This window comes from Brassica napus, chromosome A6 (assembly GCF_020379485.1).
Source record: "Brassica napus cultivar Da-Ae chromosome A6, Da-Ae, whole genome shotgun sequence".
In the NCBI taxonomy this organism is placed as follows: domain Eukaryota; kingdom Viridiplantae; phylum Streptophyta; class Magnoliopsida; order Brassicales; family Brassicaceae; genus Brassica; species Brassica napus.
Genome location: NC_063439.1, coordinates 1,098,210 through 1,111,359, shown reverse-complemented (window position 1 = coordinate 1,111,359; position 13,150 = coordinate 1,098,210). Strand labels below are relative to the sequence as shown.

Sequence of the window (13,150 nt, the reverse complement as noted above, 5' to 3'; positions counted from 1 at the left end):
ATATATATATAATTTAAAATCTCTTTATTTAATTTTTATTACATATTTTAATCTAGAGCCAAACCACACTCGGATTAAATTAGAACCGAACCCAACCAACCATTCCCAAAATTTAAACCTTAACCCAACTTCTCCCATTTGTGGCGCTTTATTACATAGAAAAGATTTGGATAAAACAACAGGGACACATAAAGATAATACTATTATAAGATGATCATAAGAATCAGACGCAGCAACAACAATCACATGTCTCGTAGCAGCAACAGCAACAGAACAATCCGTAAAGCCTGCAACAACATATTGATTTCATCAAAAACTACAAAAATGAAAAATCATAAGAGGAATTTACAAGACAAACAAAAAGATAGAGAAGATTCTATACTAGTACGTACGTTGCGTATAAACAGCCTTTATCATCTTGCCGTTTCTTGATGTGGTCGAAGTAAGCCATGTCCTGTTGTGAAGGTGCCTTCATTTTTTTCTTTTCGGTGTCCTGACGATAAGTTAAGGGGTTGGATTCATTGTAGTGTATGAAGTATATATAAACTTCAAATCTGTTACCTACTTTGATATGATCATTTAATAAAGATATGCATCATTTATTTGGACCGACAAAGTAGTTAGAACCTTCACCCAACTTTACGTGCATGTGAAAACTTTTACGTTTTTTTTTTGTTTTTATTTAAATGAATTGAGAAGGTTCATTGGTTTCTACAATTTTATTACTCCATTTACAAAAGAAGAAAATCAGATTTTCTGGATCGGCAGATAAAAGAAAACTATAACATACTTCATGTATAGGATTATACGGCAATAATACAACTTGATTATTAAAAAAACAACTTACATTGTATGGATCTATTAGTCTACGTGAGACTAAAAACCTTTAAAGGTAAATATAAAACATACAATATGATCCACTATGATCATCAAGAAATTTATTTATTCTTGAAGCAAACATTTCTCTTATCCACCATGATCATAAAAAAAATATATATATCTTGAAAATCTACAATAATGGACAGTTTTACTCGAGTTTTTTTTTTTGTAAATAGCATTAAATTTTTACTCAAGTTGCAATGATAAATCTCGCTGCAGACCAAAACCGGTTGCATCTGATCTCTTCACGATCCTCAGCCTCATGCATGACTCTTTGAACATCCTGCCAACATTAAAATAGAACTTCAATCTTTTAGAAAGAAAAATTTGCATGTGGCTTTTTATTTCAATAAAGTTAATAATCGATAGTCATATAAGCAAAATATGATCATAAAATGTAGGGTTATATAAACGTACTCCCAAGGAACATCTCCGACGAGCATCCAATCTCTATCCTTATCCTCGTATATAATAACGTATTCAAATTTCTCCCCCTCCTTCAATGCTACTCCTGCAAAATTTATACGCAAAAGGCTCCAACTCATAATTTTTTGATAATCGTGATGGAAATGAGCAGGACGATAGGATCCGGTTCTGGGTACAACCGAATGAAACATTTGTTTTGGACCTCAAACTTCAGAGAGAACTATTCTATATAGGTCGCATAACTTCCAAATTGTCGAATTTTTATGATATGATCAACTTTAAAATGATTGTGTTTTCCTAAATCTCATATCGGACTCAATATGAAGGATTATTTTCTCAATCATGACAATATAACTACCGAAATGAACAGGACTAACCTAGACCAAGACAGTCGAAGAGTTTCTCAAGAACGGTGGCTAGATGAGTATAACCCTTGCTGGTACCAAGGTCAACCTTCCTCAAGTATGGCACACCGCACATGCTCACTTTCACGTACCCTATCGCTTTCGATGATTCTTTATTGTTGTTCTTCTTTGTCCTATAAGAACACACAGGTGGCCACCCTACCGCCTGACTCTTATCCTTCGGTACAGAGTCATCCTCTACCTCACCGGTGACAATGTCCACAGACGAAACGACGCTGTTTGCACCGTCAGTATCTAGTGATGATGATATCATCATCTCCGAGAACACCCTCTTTGTCTTCTTCGATCCGCTAACTAATCTTTCACCGTTGTTATCTACTGGAAGCCCCAATCTTAGCTCTGTAATCTCAAGTCCTAAACCCTCCTTTGCCATTTGTATTTTTATTTCTTTTTTTGCCTCTGGTTATATGGAATTTTGATTATTCTCTTGGTGCAAATGATGGTTATGTAATGCCTTTGTGTTTTTATGTGTTGTTTAGTTGGTTCACAAAGCCCAACAATATGTTGACACGTGGGATATAATTTCAAAATTATTAGTGTTTAATTCTTTCTATTTAGCTTTGTGGAGGAAGACAAGGTCAGACCAATGACAGGTCAAATGAGGATGTGGTGTTGGTCACATGAGAGACATAAGTTGGGTCCTTGTTTATAAAAGAGTTAAAGTAAGGGAACTGAGATCTTAAGGCTGTTAATATTTGTTAGGTTTTGAAAAGATTTTTCGGTAACCCTCCTGATATCTAATTGAAGAAATCCTTCCCAAACATCCCATGTGTCCTCAGTTTGAATATTTAAGATTCTTGTACTCGTTACTTATTTACAACTTTAATTTGTAAATTATGATGTGTATGTTGTTTTTCCTATTCTTCTTCTTTTTTGGTAATTATTAAAATTGTCATATTAATCCTTGCTCTATAGCACATTACCTATGCGTTTTGTGTTCTAATGACTGTAAAGTGTAGTTTTAAATCAGTTTTAAATGTCCCAGGTGACCATATAAACGAAATATGTAACATGAATAGACGTGACGTGCGCATGTCGGGTTCTTTTTGCTCAATTAGTTTCCTCTTAAACATAGTTTGGCGATCACATCCGAACTCTAATATAGCTTTTGCCATTTGATGTGCGCAGTTTAAGTATCTGAAAAGAAAAATATGAGTTGGATTTGACTTGACTCTTCATGATGAAGAACAGCAAGTTGGTCCATGTGAGATAATATTAATCATAAGTTCATAACCATTAGCAAACGCGTTATTTCCACTTCATATCAAACAACATTGGTAGCCCCTAGTGTTATACTACTTTCCCAAGTTTCCATGCATTTATATCTCATTAATTCATTTACTATATTGTACTGGATGCTGGATACACTAATAATACGCATCTGCCCAAAATCCTTTTGTCTAATTTCCACGTGATTTAGTTGAGAAGAAGCGCACTACCAAATGAAAATAAGAGTACAACTATGTTCCTACATCGCGTAACCAAATGATGGAACCGCATGAACTCTGACACTCAAGTTGAAATATATTATTAGTTTGCCTTATATAATAATTCTTGTGAAACTAATTAAAGACTCTCAAGTTGAAATTTATTTTCGTTTATACTTATATACAACCAGAATCAGTATAAGTTTTGGTCGATAATCATAGAGGAGATTAAAAATTTCATTATTTACAGATATGTGATGATATATTATGATAATGAACTTTGTCAAAATATATAATAACAGGCAGAGATCATAATAAGAGGATTAAATAAGAATCACACAGTCTAATTATTATTATTATTATTTTGATTGAATATCAAATTTACTGATCAAAATTTATTGATCAAAAGATGAAACATTTATGGAGCAAAGTCTATGTATGCGAATCTATTGAAAAGAATTAAAGAATGAGTGACCAGCGTATTATTCTACACTTAGTTCAAACCATCTTCGCATCAATACCTCCAATCGATGATCCCTTGCATAGCGAAGAGAGGAGATACGATTGTGTATCAGCTTATCAATGGTATGCGTGATTGCCTCTGTCAATGTCCAGTTTCCCCCATGAAGCCTTAAGTAACTGTCTGGAATGTCAATCTCTTCAACACTGTATCGATCCTACTATGTGAAGGATGTAAGATTGTGGCTACTGTTTCATCCCAGTCATGGGTAATAGCATCCACCTAGCAATTTCCCTGCAATATTCAACCAGACAGTAAATGAAAAAGGGCATGCATAGAATAAACGGTCCCTTGTCTCATCTCTTTCATCACATAGCATGCATCCTTGGTCGATACCCCATGTCCTCATTCTGTCTCCTGTAGACAGACAGTTTTGGAAAGCCAGTCAGAGAATAAAAGATTGGCGAGGAATCACATGACTAAACCACACCAGGTGTCGCCGGATTACCTTGTCTTTCTTGCTTTTCAGAGAGTTCCAAGTCATTGTTGTGGAGAAACTATATGTGTAGACCTCCTTATCATTCTTCCACAGTACCCTGTCTGCACCAGCATGCATGTCAGGAAGGGTTACGGTAGTAATCTTGGCATATAATCCAGGATATCAACGCTGTACTCTAGCTCGAATCTTCCAAGAGGACTCATCACCAGCATGATCTGCAAAAGTAGCTGAACACAAAACACCAAGATAACGAGTTCCCAGATCAGCTATAATGTCCAATAGCTTCCCCATGCCAAGCCAGTCATCAAACCAAAAGGATGCTGATTTTCCATTTTGAATTTCAAACCGTAGAAATTCATAGGCCAAAAAGTTCGCAGCTTCGACAACTTGTGCCAAGTCCATGAACCAAAACCACTGTCCTTTGCATCCCAATATGTGCCGTTCTTGAGTAGATACTTTCTTGTCCATGCCATCCAGAACGAGCCTGACTGAGAAAATAAACGCCATATGAGTTTCAAGGAAAATACACGTGAGGTATCTCTGAGTCGACGAAGCCCCAAACCACACTTTTCTTTAGGATAACAAACATTTTTCCAATAAACTTTAGCCTTATGAGTAATAGTTGGAGATCCAGACCATAAAAAGGCACTACCCATGCTCTCTATTTTATCAATACATCCCTTAAGCAAGATAAATTAAAGGCGAGCTCCAAAAATTTATAGTACTCGTTATGACTGATTCAACAAGCTGTAAGCGACCTGCAAAAGACAGTGCACGGTGCATCCATGACAGAAATTTGTTGTGGATTTGGTTGATGTTAATGGCATGCCTAAATATCTGATAGGCTATGTGTCTACGCTCAAGCCACGCTCCACTGCAGCCAGGTTCAGACTAAGGCTGTTCGTCCCTTGTATTATTATTATTATTATTATTATTATTATTATTATTATTATTAGAGATGAATAATTATCAAACAATGGGTTTATCGATCAATTATAAGTATAATTTTTAAGGATATAATTATAGTTTTTGTTTATCAGATCAAACAAAACGACAAAATTTTGAGAAATCAATTTTTTTTCTAAACTTTTTTGTCTTAAGCAGTAACAATTGAAAAATAAAATTTGAAGCATATTTATTATAAGATCAAAAGTCATATATCATTTTTGAGAAATAGTCTTAACGATTTAATATAGATAATTACAATATCTTAAAATAATTTAAATATATCATTGCATCAGCTAATTTCTAATATTTATCAAATCTGATGTGAAAATGGATTTATGTTAGAAGAATTGAAGCATAATGATGATTTACTAAAAACATATATATAAAGTGAAATATCGGTCAATATTAAAAGTTATAAAAACTTCGAAAGGTTTAAAACAAAAAAAAAACATTTGTTCCATTGTATTATTTTTTGGCTAATGTGCATAGTTTTTTAGCATATACTAATATTTATTTTTGCTTAGTACATTGAAAAAAAATCCGTTAATATTTAATGTAAAATAATATAACCAATAAAAAGTAATACAGAATACAAATTATTATGAAAATACATTTTTTCATAGAAACTTGTAAAGCATATTATAAAATGAAACAAAAAAAATAACTTCCAAGCATCTTATAAATGGGACAGAGAGAATAGAATTTACAGTATCTTAATTCAAATACTAATTTGAATCTGGTCCAATAAGCTTTCTTAATTATAAAACACATCAAATAATTATTTTAAATTTGCAATATATATATATATATATTATTTTTTTATCAAATATATATATCTGGTATAAGCTTCTTTTGTATTATATGCTTGACTCAAGCTATTGGACTTTTGTGCCCGACCCGGATCCACCACACACGAACGTCTTTATGTGGAAGAATCCCAAGACAACCAAAAAAAAATATGAACATTACTTAAAAATACATATTTGTTATGCCCTTTCTCAAAAAAAAAACATATTTGTTCGGCAATGTAGTCAAACGCGACACTGAGAAGTATGTGTACTAATTATCATCTATTGGAGAAAACAGGACCTAAAATACTTTTGATCTTCATGGAATCCGACGCGAAGATATGCAAATCCAGATTCGAAAAGCTTGTCAGACCATTCTTTTCTCCTGTAAACTGCTGCAATACACATAACAAAACATGTATCAAAATTATATTATCTATGCACACATGACACAACCAAATAAATCTATACAAAACTGAATACTAACCTTGTAGTCCGTTCGCGGTTTCCCACCAAACACGTGACACCGTAAACAGCAAAAATATGCCCAAAGTTACCAAATACAAAAGCTTATTGGCCATTAGAGATAGAAGAATGTGAAGAAATAACGATGAGTGTTTCCTCAATTCATTTGGCTTTTGCCAGTACCATTTATGATAGATTTATAACTCCTAATGTTTTGAACAATGTTTTTGATCATTGACCATATTCACATATTTTTAAATTGACGAATTAATGGCTTTAGGTCCTTGCTTCTATAAAGATACATTATATATATAGTCTTTGTCACCTTAAAAACATTGTAAAATATCAGTTATTTTTTGTTTTGTCTTAACGTGTGCCTAACATTTGTTCAACCAATAAACTTCAACGAAGATTAATAAATGCCTGTCGTAGTTATTTTACATTGCTCATCTCTTGGAGAAGGTTTCCGACAGGAAACGTGTCTATATGTGATAATGTATTGCTGGTTGAAAATTTGGTACGCTATTTATTACGCCGTTAAACTACACATCAACCATGATGTTCTCATCAGATTAAATCGGATCTAAGCATCCAAATTGTCAGATTCCATCTACATGTTCGAATTTATAAAGAAAGTGACATGAAAGTATCATCATAAGTTGCAAGAAAATATATTAAAGCAAGTAGTTAATTTTTAACAAAAGCTTGTATATAGCGTGAAAGTGAGGAAATGCCATGAAAATTTCACAAGTTGTAAGAATTTCATTTCACAAGTTGTAAGAAAAGATCTTAAAAGAAAGCAAAAAAGGGTTTCAGGAAAACTTGTATATATATAGCGTGAAAGTGAGGAGAACCGGACTAATCCGGGAAAAGGGAAAGATCGAACAAAGCCAATTCTCATGGTGATTAGTGTTAGAATTCTTTCTTACTACATTCTAACTCTTAAGGATCAAATATTACCACTAGCTACTGAAAATGAAAACAATTTTAAATTTGAAATAGTCGGAGGAATTATATAGTTTTAAAAGGAAATTGTTTGTCCTTCTTTGATGGATTGTGAGCTTTGAATTCAAAGGTAGTTGTAACTAAAGTGATTTTTTTTTAATCGGATGATCCTATAATCTATATGGATAATGAGTACTGGATCTCTGTAGTAGATCCCATCTCATCTAATACATGAGAAATTTAACAGTTTGTACATATAATATGAGAAAATTGGTTTCGGCTTTCGTGTATAATCTATTTTCATGAAGTAACTTATATATTGGAGCCTGTGAGGTATTTGCACTTTTAGGCTAAATATGCTAAAAACAAAAGAGCACAATTTAGAATAGTCAGCTGTATGAATGGATTGTAATATGTACTGATCATCATTTATAAACATAGAAGATTAGTCAACACCAATATGCTAAAAACAAAAGAGCACAATTATAGTCATTATAGTCATTAAAACTGATCATCATTTATAAACATAGAAGATTAGTCAACACCAATATTCTCATTTCATTGAAACTTTCGTAACTAAATATTCAACTTTCATATATGATACAAATAACTCAAGCTACTAACAACTAACAACAAAAAAAGCTCTTGTGTTATAATAATCGAGAAAACAATTATACAAATTAGATAACATCTTACACTATTAAAATCATATTCAGAACACTAATCACTTTCACACTCATTAATTATATTTATACGATGACCCTACCCATATAGTTCCGTTTAATAATTACAAGAGGTTTTAACATGTCAAAAAAATCCTCTTGCATGTAGACTCGTAGAATTTTATTCAAAAGAAAACCTATGATCTCTATACTACCCACACACATACATATATATATGTTATTTTATAATTATGTTAAACATTGTAATGAAAATCTAGTGGTTGATAAACTGGAAAATCTTTTAACGGTAGGACTTAAGAACAGAGCCACAGAAACTGCAAACAACGGCTCTCCAAGATTTCCAGTAAATTGGAACGAAACAAAATCTCGTCGACGTCTTCATGTCGGCGATGCTAGCGCCATGGCCGCACCGTGAGCAAGTTCCTGCCGCCGGTTTGCTCCGCTTCACTTTCCTCTTCTGATCCACCAAGAAACAGAAACATACCATATCTTCTTGATTAAGGTTTAGACCAATCAAGAATCACAAATGAGAACTCTTTTAGATACAGCCACGATTGGTTTCAGAGAGGAACGTTTCTCTGTGTTGTCTTTCTTTGATGGTAGAAGTGGGCGGTTTTTGGGTTTTATGGTGTTGCGGAACTATTTTTTCTTTTTCCTTTTGGAGTTGTGGTGGATTTGGAGTTTTATGGTGTTATGGTGTTGTGGAACTTTTGAGCTTATAAATAATGAAATATACAAAATAGAGCTAAGAGCTTGCACCAAAAAAATAAATAATGAAATATAGGACGAGTAATTAATTATTGAAAGTTAAATCGAATACTCGTGTGGGGAGTTCAGAAAGTAAAAAAATTGAGAGATTGGACCATATACACGTACAGCCCTCAATAAAGAACATGTTCTTCACCAAAAAAAACTAAAAGAAATTTAGATCAAATAAACTAATAGTTTATATGCAAAAAATGGTATAACATCTATTATTAGTAAATAAACTAATCCTACGTTATGACTAAAATTTTATTTTTAATTTTTTTACTAGATTATGAAAAGAGATGAAGGTATAAAACTGTTATCTAACTTATGTGTCTAAACTTCTCAACTACATTAATGTGTTTTAGTATATTTTCATCTACGTTATTTAGAAAGTACTTTTGTGTGAATAAACTTATACTAACATTGTAGCATAAAATTATTTTATTTATAGTTCTCAAAAAGAAAAATATATATATATATATATAGTAAAGTTGTACAAGTTTGAAAATTACAAAGGGTACCTAAGTACGAACTCTCTTCATATTTATGCAATTATTATTTTCCTTAGTGGCAAAGGATTTGTATCATGAAGAAGGTGTGAGTAGCTGACACGTGAATAAAACAGTTGGATGTTGAGTTTGTCATTGTCCATTCTCAGAAAGATGAGAGGATGGGTCATGCATGACAAAACCTCACCTCCTCAAACTTCAATTATTTTCGTTTTTTATATGAACAATATATTTGTTTTCTTCTCATTTCACCAACGAAAATTGCATTTATTAATGCATATACTTAAATAAATTTCGGTGATAAACGGCTCCAGCCAGGTATGCCAAAACTTCATATTGTTGATCGTAGAAAACCATTTAATGTACATGTTGAAAAATGGTACAACACTTTTTCATACGGCACTCATGTTTTATTGTTTAATAAAATGAATTAATATTTGAAACTTGAATGGAAACTCTGAGATTACGGAACCTGTTTCTCCAAAAGTTGAAACTTCTATCTCTAACACACCTAATGTGTTTTCTAAGTATTAATTATGTTGGGATAAGATTGATTACTTTCTCCCCCAAGTGTCTGCATCATTATATATAGGTTTTTCAAACGAATTAAACATAGTATGGTTGAGAACTTTTATCATCCATGTTTTGGCAACAAGTATCTGCATGAAGGATTATATCATTGTATACAGTTGAGAACTTTTTATCATCCATGTACATTTTACATGTTTGTAATAAGGTTTGTAACATTTTAAATGTTTTAAATGAATTTGAAAATTCATTCCTTAATCTCTTCCTTCTATAACTAAGAGGTCTGTGAGCCAAAGAAAACTCGCCATTCCACAAAAAAAAAAAAAAATCTGGCTGTAATTAGATTTTCATTTTATGTAATGAATATTATTGTGTAGCTAGGATCGCTTTCAAATACCATAAGCTATATGTATGTTGATGCTTTGGACATAGTTAGGATTGCTTTTAAAGAGAAATCATCATTCCGCAAAAAAAAAAGTTGAACATAATCAAACAGTTCATTAAGATGGCTGAATTGATTGCAACCACTTGATCTTACATGTTTATTGTTGAATTAATTTCACACTAATGTTACATGTTTATTGATACTTCCACACTCCATCATATACGTAAATGGCTGACTCAGTCTTATGTGAAAATAGTTTGCGCAAAGATGAAAACGAAAATGGAAAATGATTTGCCTTTGGTTAGTAAAAATTGGGCCACGTCGAGTGGAGCAAAAGAAAGAAGAAAGGAATGGGCTGGACCAAGCATGATGTTATGTTGCATCGTGTCCAAACCCCAAGTGTGGCAGTAAAGCCTGCGTGAGGAAATTCTTAGAACGTAGAGAAGTTCCATTTAATCTTTATACATACAAATTAAACATAGCTCGGCCATACCGTCTGTATCTTTCAAAGGAGAACACCACGCCGTTTCTTGATCCAATGCGTCTTTTAAAGAAGAAGCAAAACACAAAAAAATCCGACCTGCCGGAATCGAACCAGCGACCTAAAGATTTGCTGTCACAGACTACAGTCTTCCGCTCTACCAACTGAGCTAAGGTCGGATGTTGAAATATCCAGCGATTTATTGTCAATTTTACTTTTGGAATCATTAGATTGATTCTTTTAATTGATCGATATGGAATCTGCATCACATATATTATTTTGAGAATTTATATTAAAAAAACTGAATATTTTTATGGTTATAAATATTTTCAGCATTACGTATTATTTTGACATAAATACTTTTAGCATTTATTTATGTGAAGAATCTTATATACGTACTTGTGGACAGTACTCTTTTCATCATCCGAAGAATCTTCTATAAGTTGGTACCAGTACTTCTCCTTCAGACCGATACTTTCTAGAGTTTCTGATCGCAACCGTTCATCGTCTAAGTCAAACACATGAATAACTCAAACAATAAATCACAGCCGTTAGATTAGATCTAACACAATCGTACCAGAACACAGCTACGTGGAACTCTTCATGACTTCACAAAATCTTGTAATAAAGATAAGCGTCCGTTTAAAAAGCTCCACAACTCGGAGAAACTGAGCGAGTCTGACTCTGAGTTTTCACCGAGTCAACTCGCCATGGCAACTTCTTCACTCCACACCTCAATCTCTCCGCGTAGCTTCCTCTCTCTCTCGAAACCTTCTCGGAAACCGCACCGCTCCCAAGTCTTCCTTAGGATTAACAAACGGAGAAGCTGCGTTTCGTGCGCGTTGGTCCACGATGAGACCGATGTGATTCCGGTGCAGAGCGGGGATCGTACGGACCACGAGGAAGGTTCTCTGGTTGTGATGAGCAGCGAGACGGAGAGAGATGTGAACGAACCGGTGGTTGTTGGGTTTGGTGCTGAACAGCTTTCCTTTGAAGGGTTCCCTTCATCTTCTCCAACAGCTGACTTGGGAGACGAGAAGAGCAGAGAGAGCGAAGAGATGGAAAAGATGATCGATAGGAGCATCAACGCCACGATAGTTCTAGCTGCTGGTACTTACGCCATCACCAAACTGCTCACCATCGATCATGATTATTGGCATGTAAGTTTTGATTTTGATGTTGCTTGACTGACAAGTAATAAATATTTATGATTTTGATGTTGCTTGACTGACAAGTAATAAATATTTATGACTTTGATGCTTGAATCTAGTTCTTGAACTGTTTTTTATAAAATCTTGAGCTTTGTCTTTTATTTGGTTTTGTAACCACAGGGATGGACACTGTTTGAGATATTAAGATACGCTCCTCAACATAACTGGCTTGCTTACGAGGAAGCGTTGAAGAGAAACCCTGTTCTCGCCAAAATGGTCATAAGTGGAGTTGTGTATTCTGTCGGAGACTGGATAGCTCAGGTTCTTGTTTTCTATCTACTACTCTAAGCTGATAATTTTGTATGGTATTAACAATCTTTATTTATCTCCAGTGTTACGAAGGCAAACCTTTGTTTGAGATTGACAGAGCGAGAACACTGAGATCAGGACTAGTGGGTTTCACCCTCCATGGCTCTTTGTCTCATTTCTATTACCAGTTCTGCGAGGAGCTTTTCCCTTTTCAAGATTGGTGGGTTGTTCCTGCTAAAGTCGCTTTCGATCAAACCGTGTGGTCTGCTATATGGAACAGTATTTACTTCACGGTTCTTGGGTTTCTTCGTCTCGAATCTCCTCTCAGCATCTTCAAAGAGTTAAAAGCTACGTTCTTGCCTATGCTAACAGTAAGAAACTCTCCTTACTCTCTCACTTGCGCCTGGTCCTCAAATTTTAAAGAATTGTTAACTTAATGATATTTATGGTCTTCTAAATCTCAAACCGGCCCTGATCAAGATTTAAGATTAAACATTGTTTGTTTTTCTAATGCAGGCAGGCTGGAAGCTTTGGCCGTTTGCTCATTTGATCACATACGGTTTGGTTCCTGTAGAGCAACGACTACTATGGGTTGATTGCGTGGAGCTTATTTGGGTCACTATACTCTCAACGTAAGTGTATCAAACTAACTTTTTCAAGTCTATAATCTTCATTAAAGTCTCTAAAACTAATGTTTACTTTTTCTTGATTTCAGTTACTCAAATGAAAAGTCAGAAGCTCGAATCTCGGAGTCTGTCATTGAGACCTCTTCGAGTTCTACTACACCCATTGATCCCTCCAAGGTACTTACTACATCTCCTGAACCGTTCTCATTCGAATGACAAGAACATTGATGTAACACAAACTCATGGTGTTGGTTTATTACAGGAATGAGAAAGCAGCATGCAAAATTGGGTTTTATGGTCATGGTATTGTATGTATATATACACAGAGTTAGCCCAATAGAGAGACCGGAGATTTGAGATTGTTACAAAAGAGATGAATATATATATTGAAAATTTCAAATGAATGGTTCTCTCTATGTGTAAGAAAATTATCCACTATCTTGAATACACCACATAAATATTTCTA

At 34.0% G+C, this 13,150-nt stretch overlaps 4 protein-coding genes and 1 non-coding gene across 6 annotated transcripts; 1 reads left to right on the top strand and 4 right to left on the bottom strand.

Moving 5' to 3' along the window:
* Window positions 1–5: 5 nt before the first annotated feature.
* Window positions 6–3,116, bottom strand: LOC125610073 (auxin-responsive protein IAA6-like). Its single transcript, XM_048781774.1, has 4 exons — window positions 1,683–3,116; window positions 1,297–1,390; window positions 393–1,162; window positions 6–287 (listed from the first exon to the last, which is right to left on the bottom strand). Exons 1-3 carry the CDS (start codon window positions 2,101–2,103, stop codon window positions 1,066–1,068), a joined length of 612 nt encoding a protein of 203 aa, XP_048637731.1. The 5' UTR covers window positions 2,104–3,116; the 3' UTR covers window positions 6–287; window positions 393–1,065.
* A 382-nt stretch (window positions 3,117–3,498) lies between these two features.
* LOC111207073 lies at window positions 3,499–7,976 on the bottom strand. Of its 2 annotated transcripts, XM_048781772.1 has the most exons (4): window positions 6,340–7,976; window positions 6,154–6,244; window positions 4,126–4,604; window positions 3,499–4,034 (listed from the first exon to the last, which is right to left on the bottom strand). In XM_048781772.1, the coding sequence occupies exons 1-3, from the start codon at window positions 6,431–6,433 to the stop codon at window positions 4,472–4,474; spliced, it is 318 nt and encodes a 105-aa protein (XP_048637729.1). In that variant the 5' UTR covers window positions 6,434–7,976; the 3' UTR covers window positions 3,499–4,034; window positions 4,126–4,471. The 2 variants fall into 2 exon arrangements, with proteins under 2 accessions (XP_048637729.1, XP_022560396.2); XM_022704675.2 differs by lacking the exon at window positions 3,499–4,034 and having other exon boundaries at window positions 4,398–6,244.
* LOC125610072 lies at window positions 7,890–8,960 on the bottom strand. The gene has a single exon (XM_048781773.1). The coding sequence runs from the start codon at window positions 8,430–8,432 to the stop codon at window positions 8,226–8,228; it is 207 nt and encodes a 68-aa protein (XP_048637730.1). The 5' UTR covers window positions 8,433–8,960; the 3' UTR covers window positions 7,890–8,225.
* Window positions 8,961–10,691: 1,731 nt separating this feature from the next.
* TRNAY-GUA lies at window positions 10,692–10,777 on the bottom strand. The gene is given in 2 exon segments: window positions 10,692–10,727; window positions 10,741–10,777. It is a non-coding gene; the product is annotated as a tRNA-Tyr (tRNA).
* A 227-nt stretch (window positions 10,778–11,004) lies between these two features.
* Window positions 11,005–13,150, top strand: BNAC06G05870D. The gene is made up of 6 exons (XM_013846556.2): window positions 11,005–11,758; window positions 11,930–12,070; window positions 12,142–12,429; window positions 12,575–12,690; window positions 12,774–12,861; window positions 12,947–13,150. Exons 1-6 carry the CDS (start codon window positions 11,309–11,311, stop codon window positions 12,950–12,952), a joined length of 1,089 nt encoding a protein of 362 aa, XP_013702010.2. The 5' UTR covers window positions 11,005–11,308; the 3' UTR covers window positions 12,953–13,150.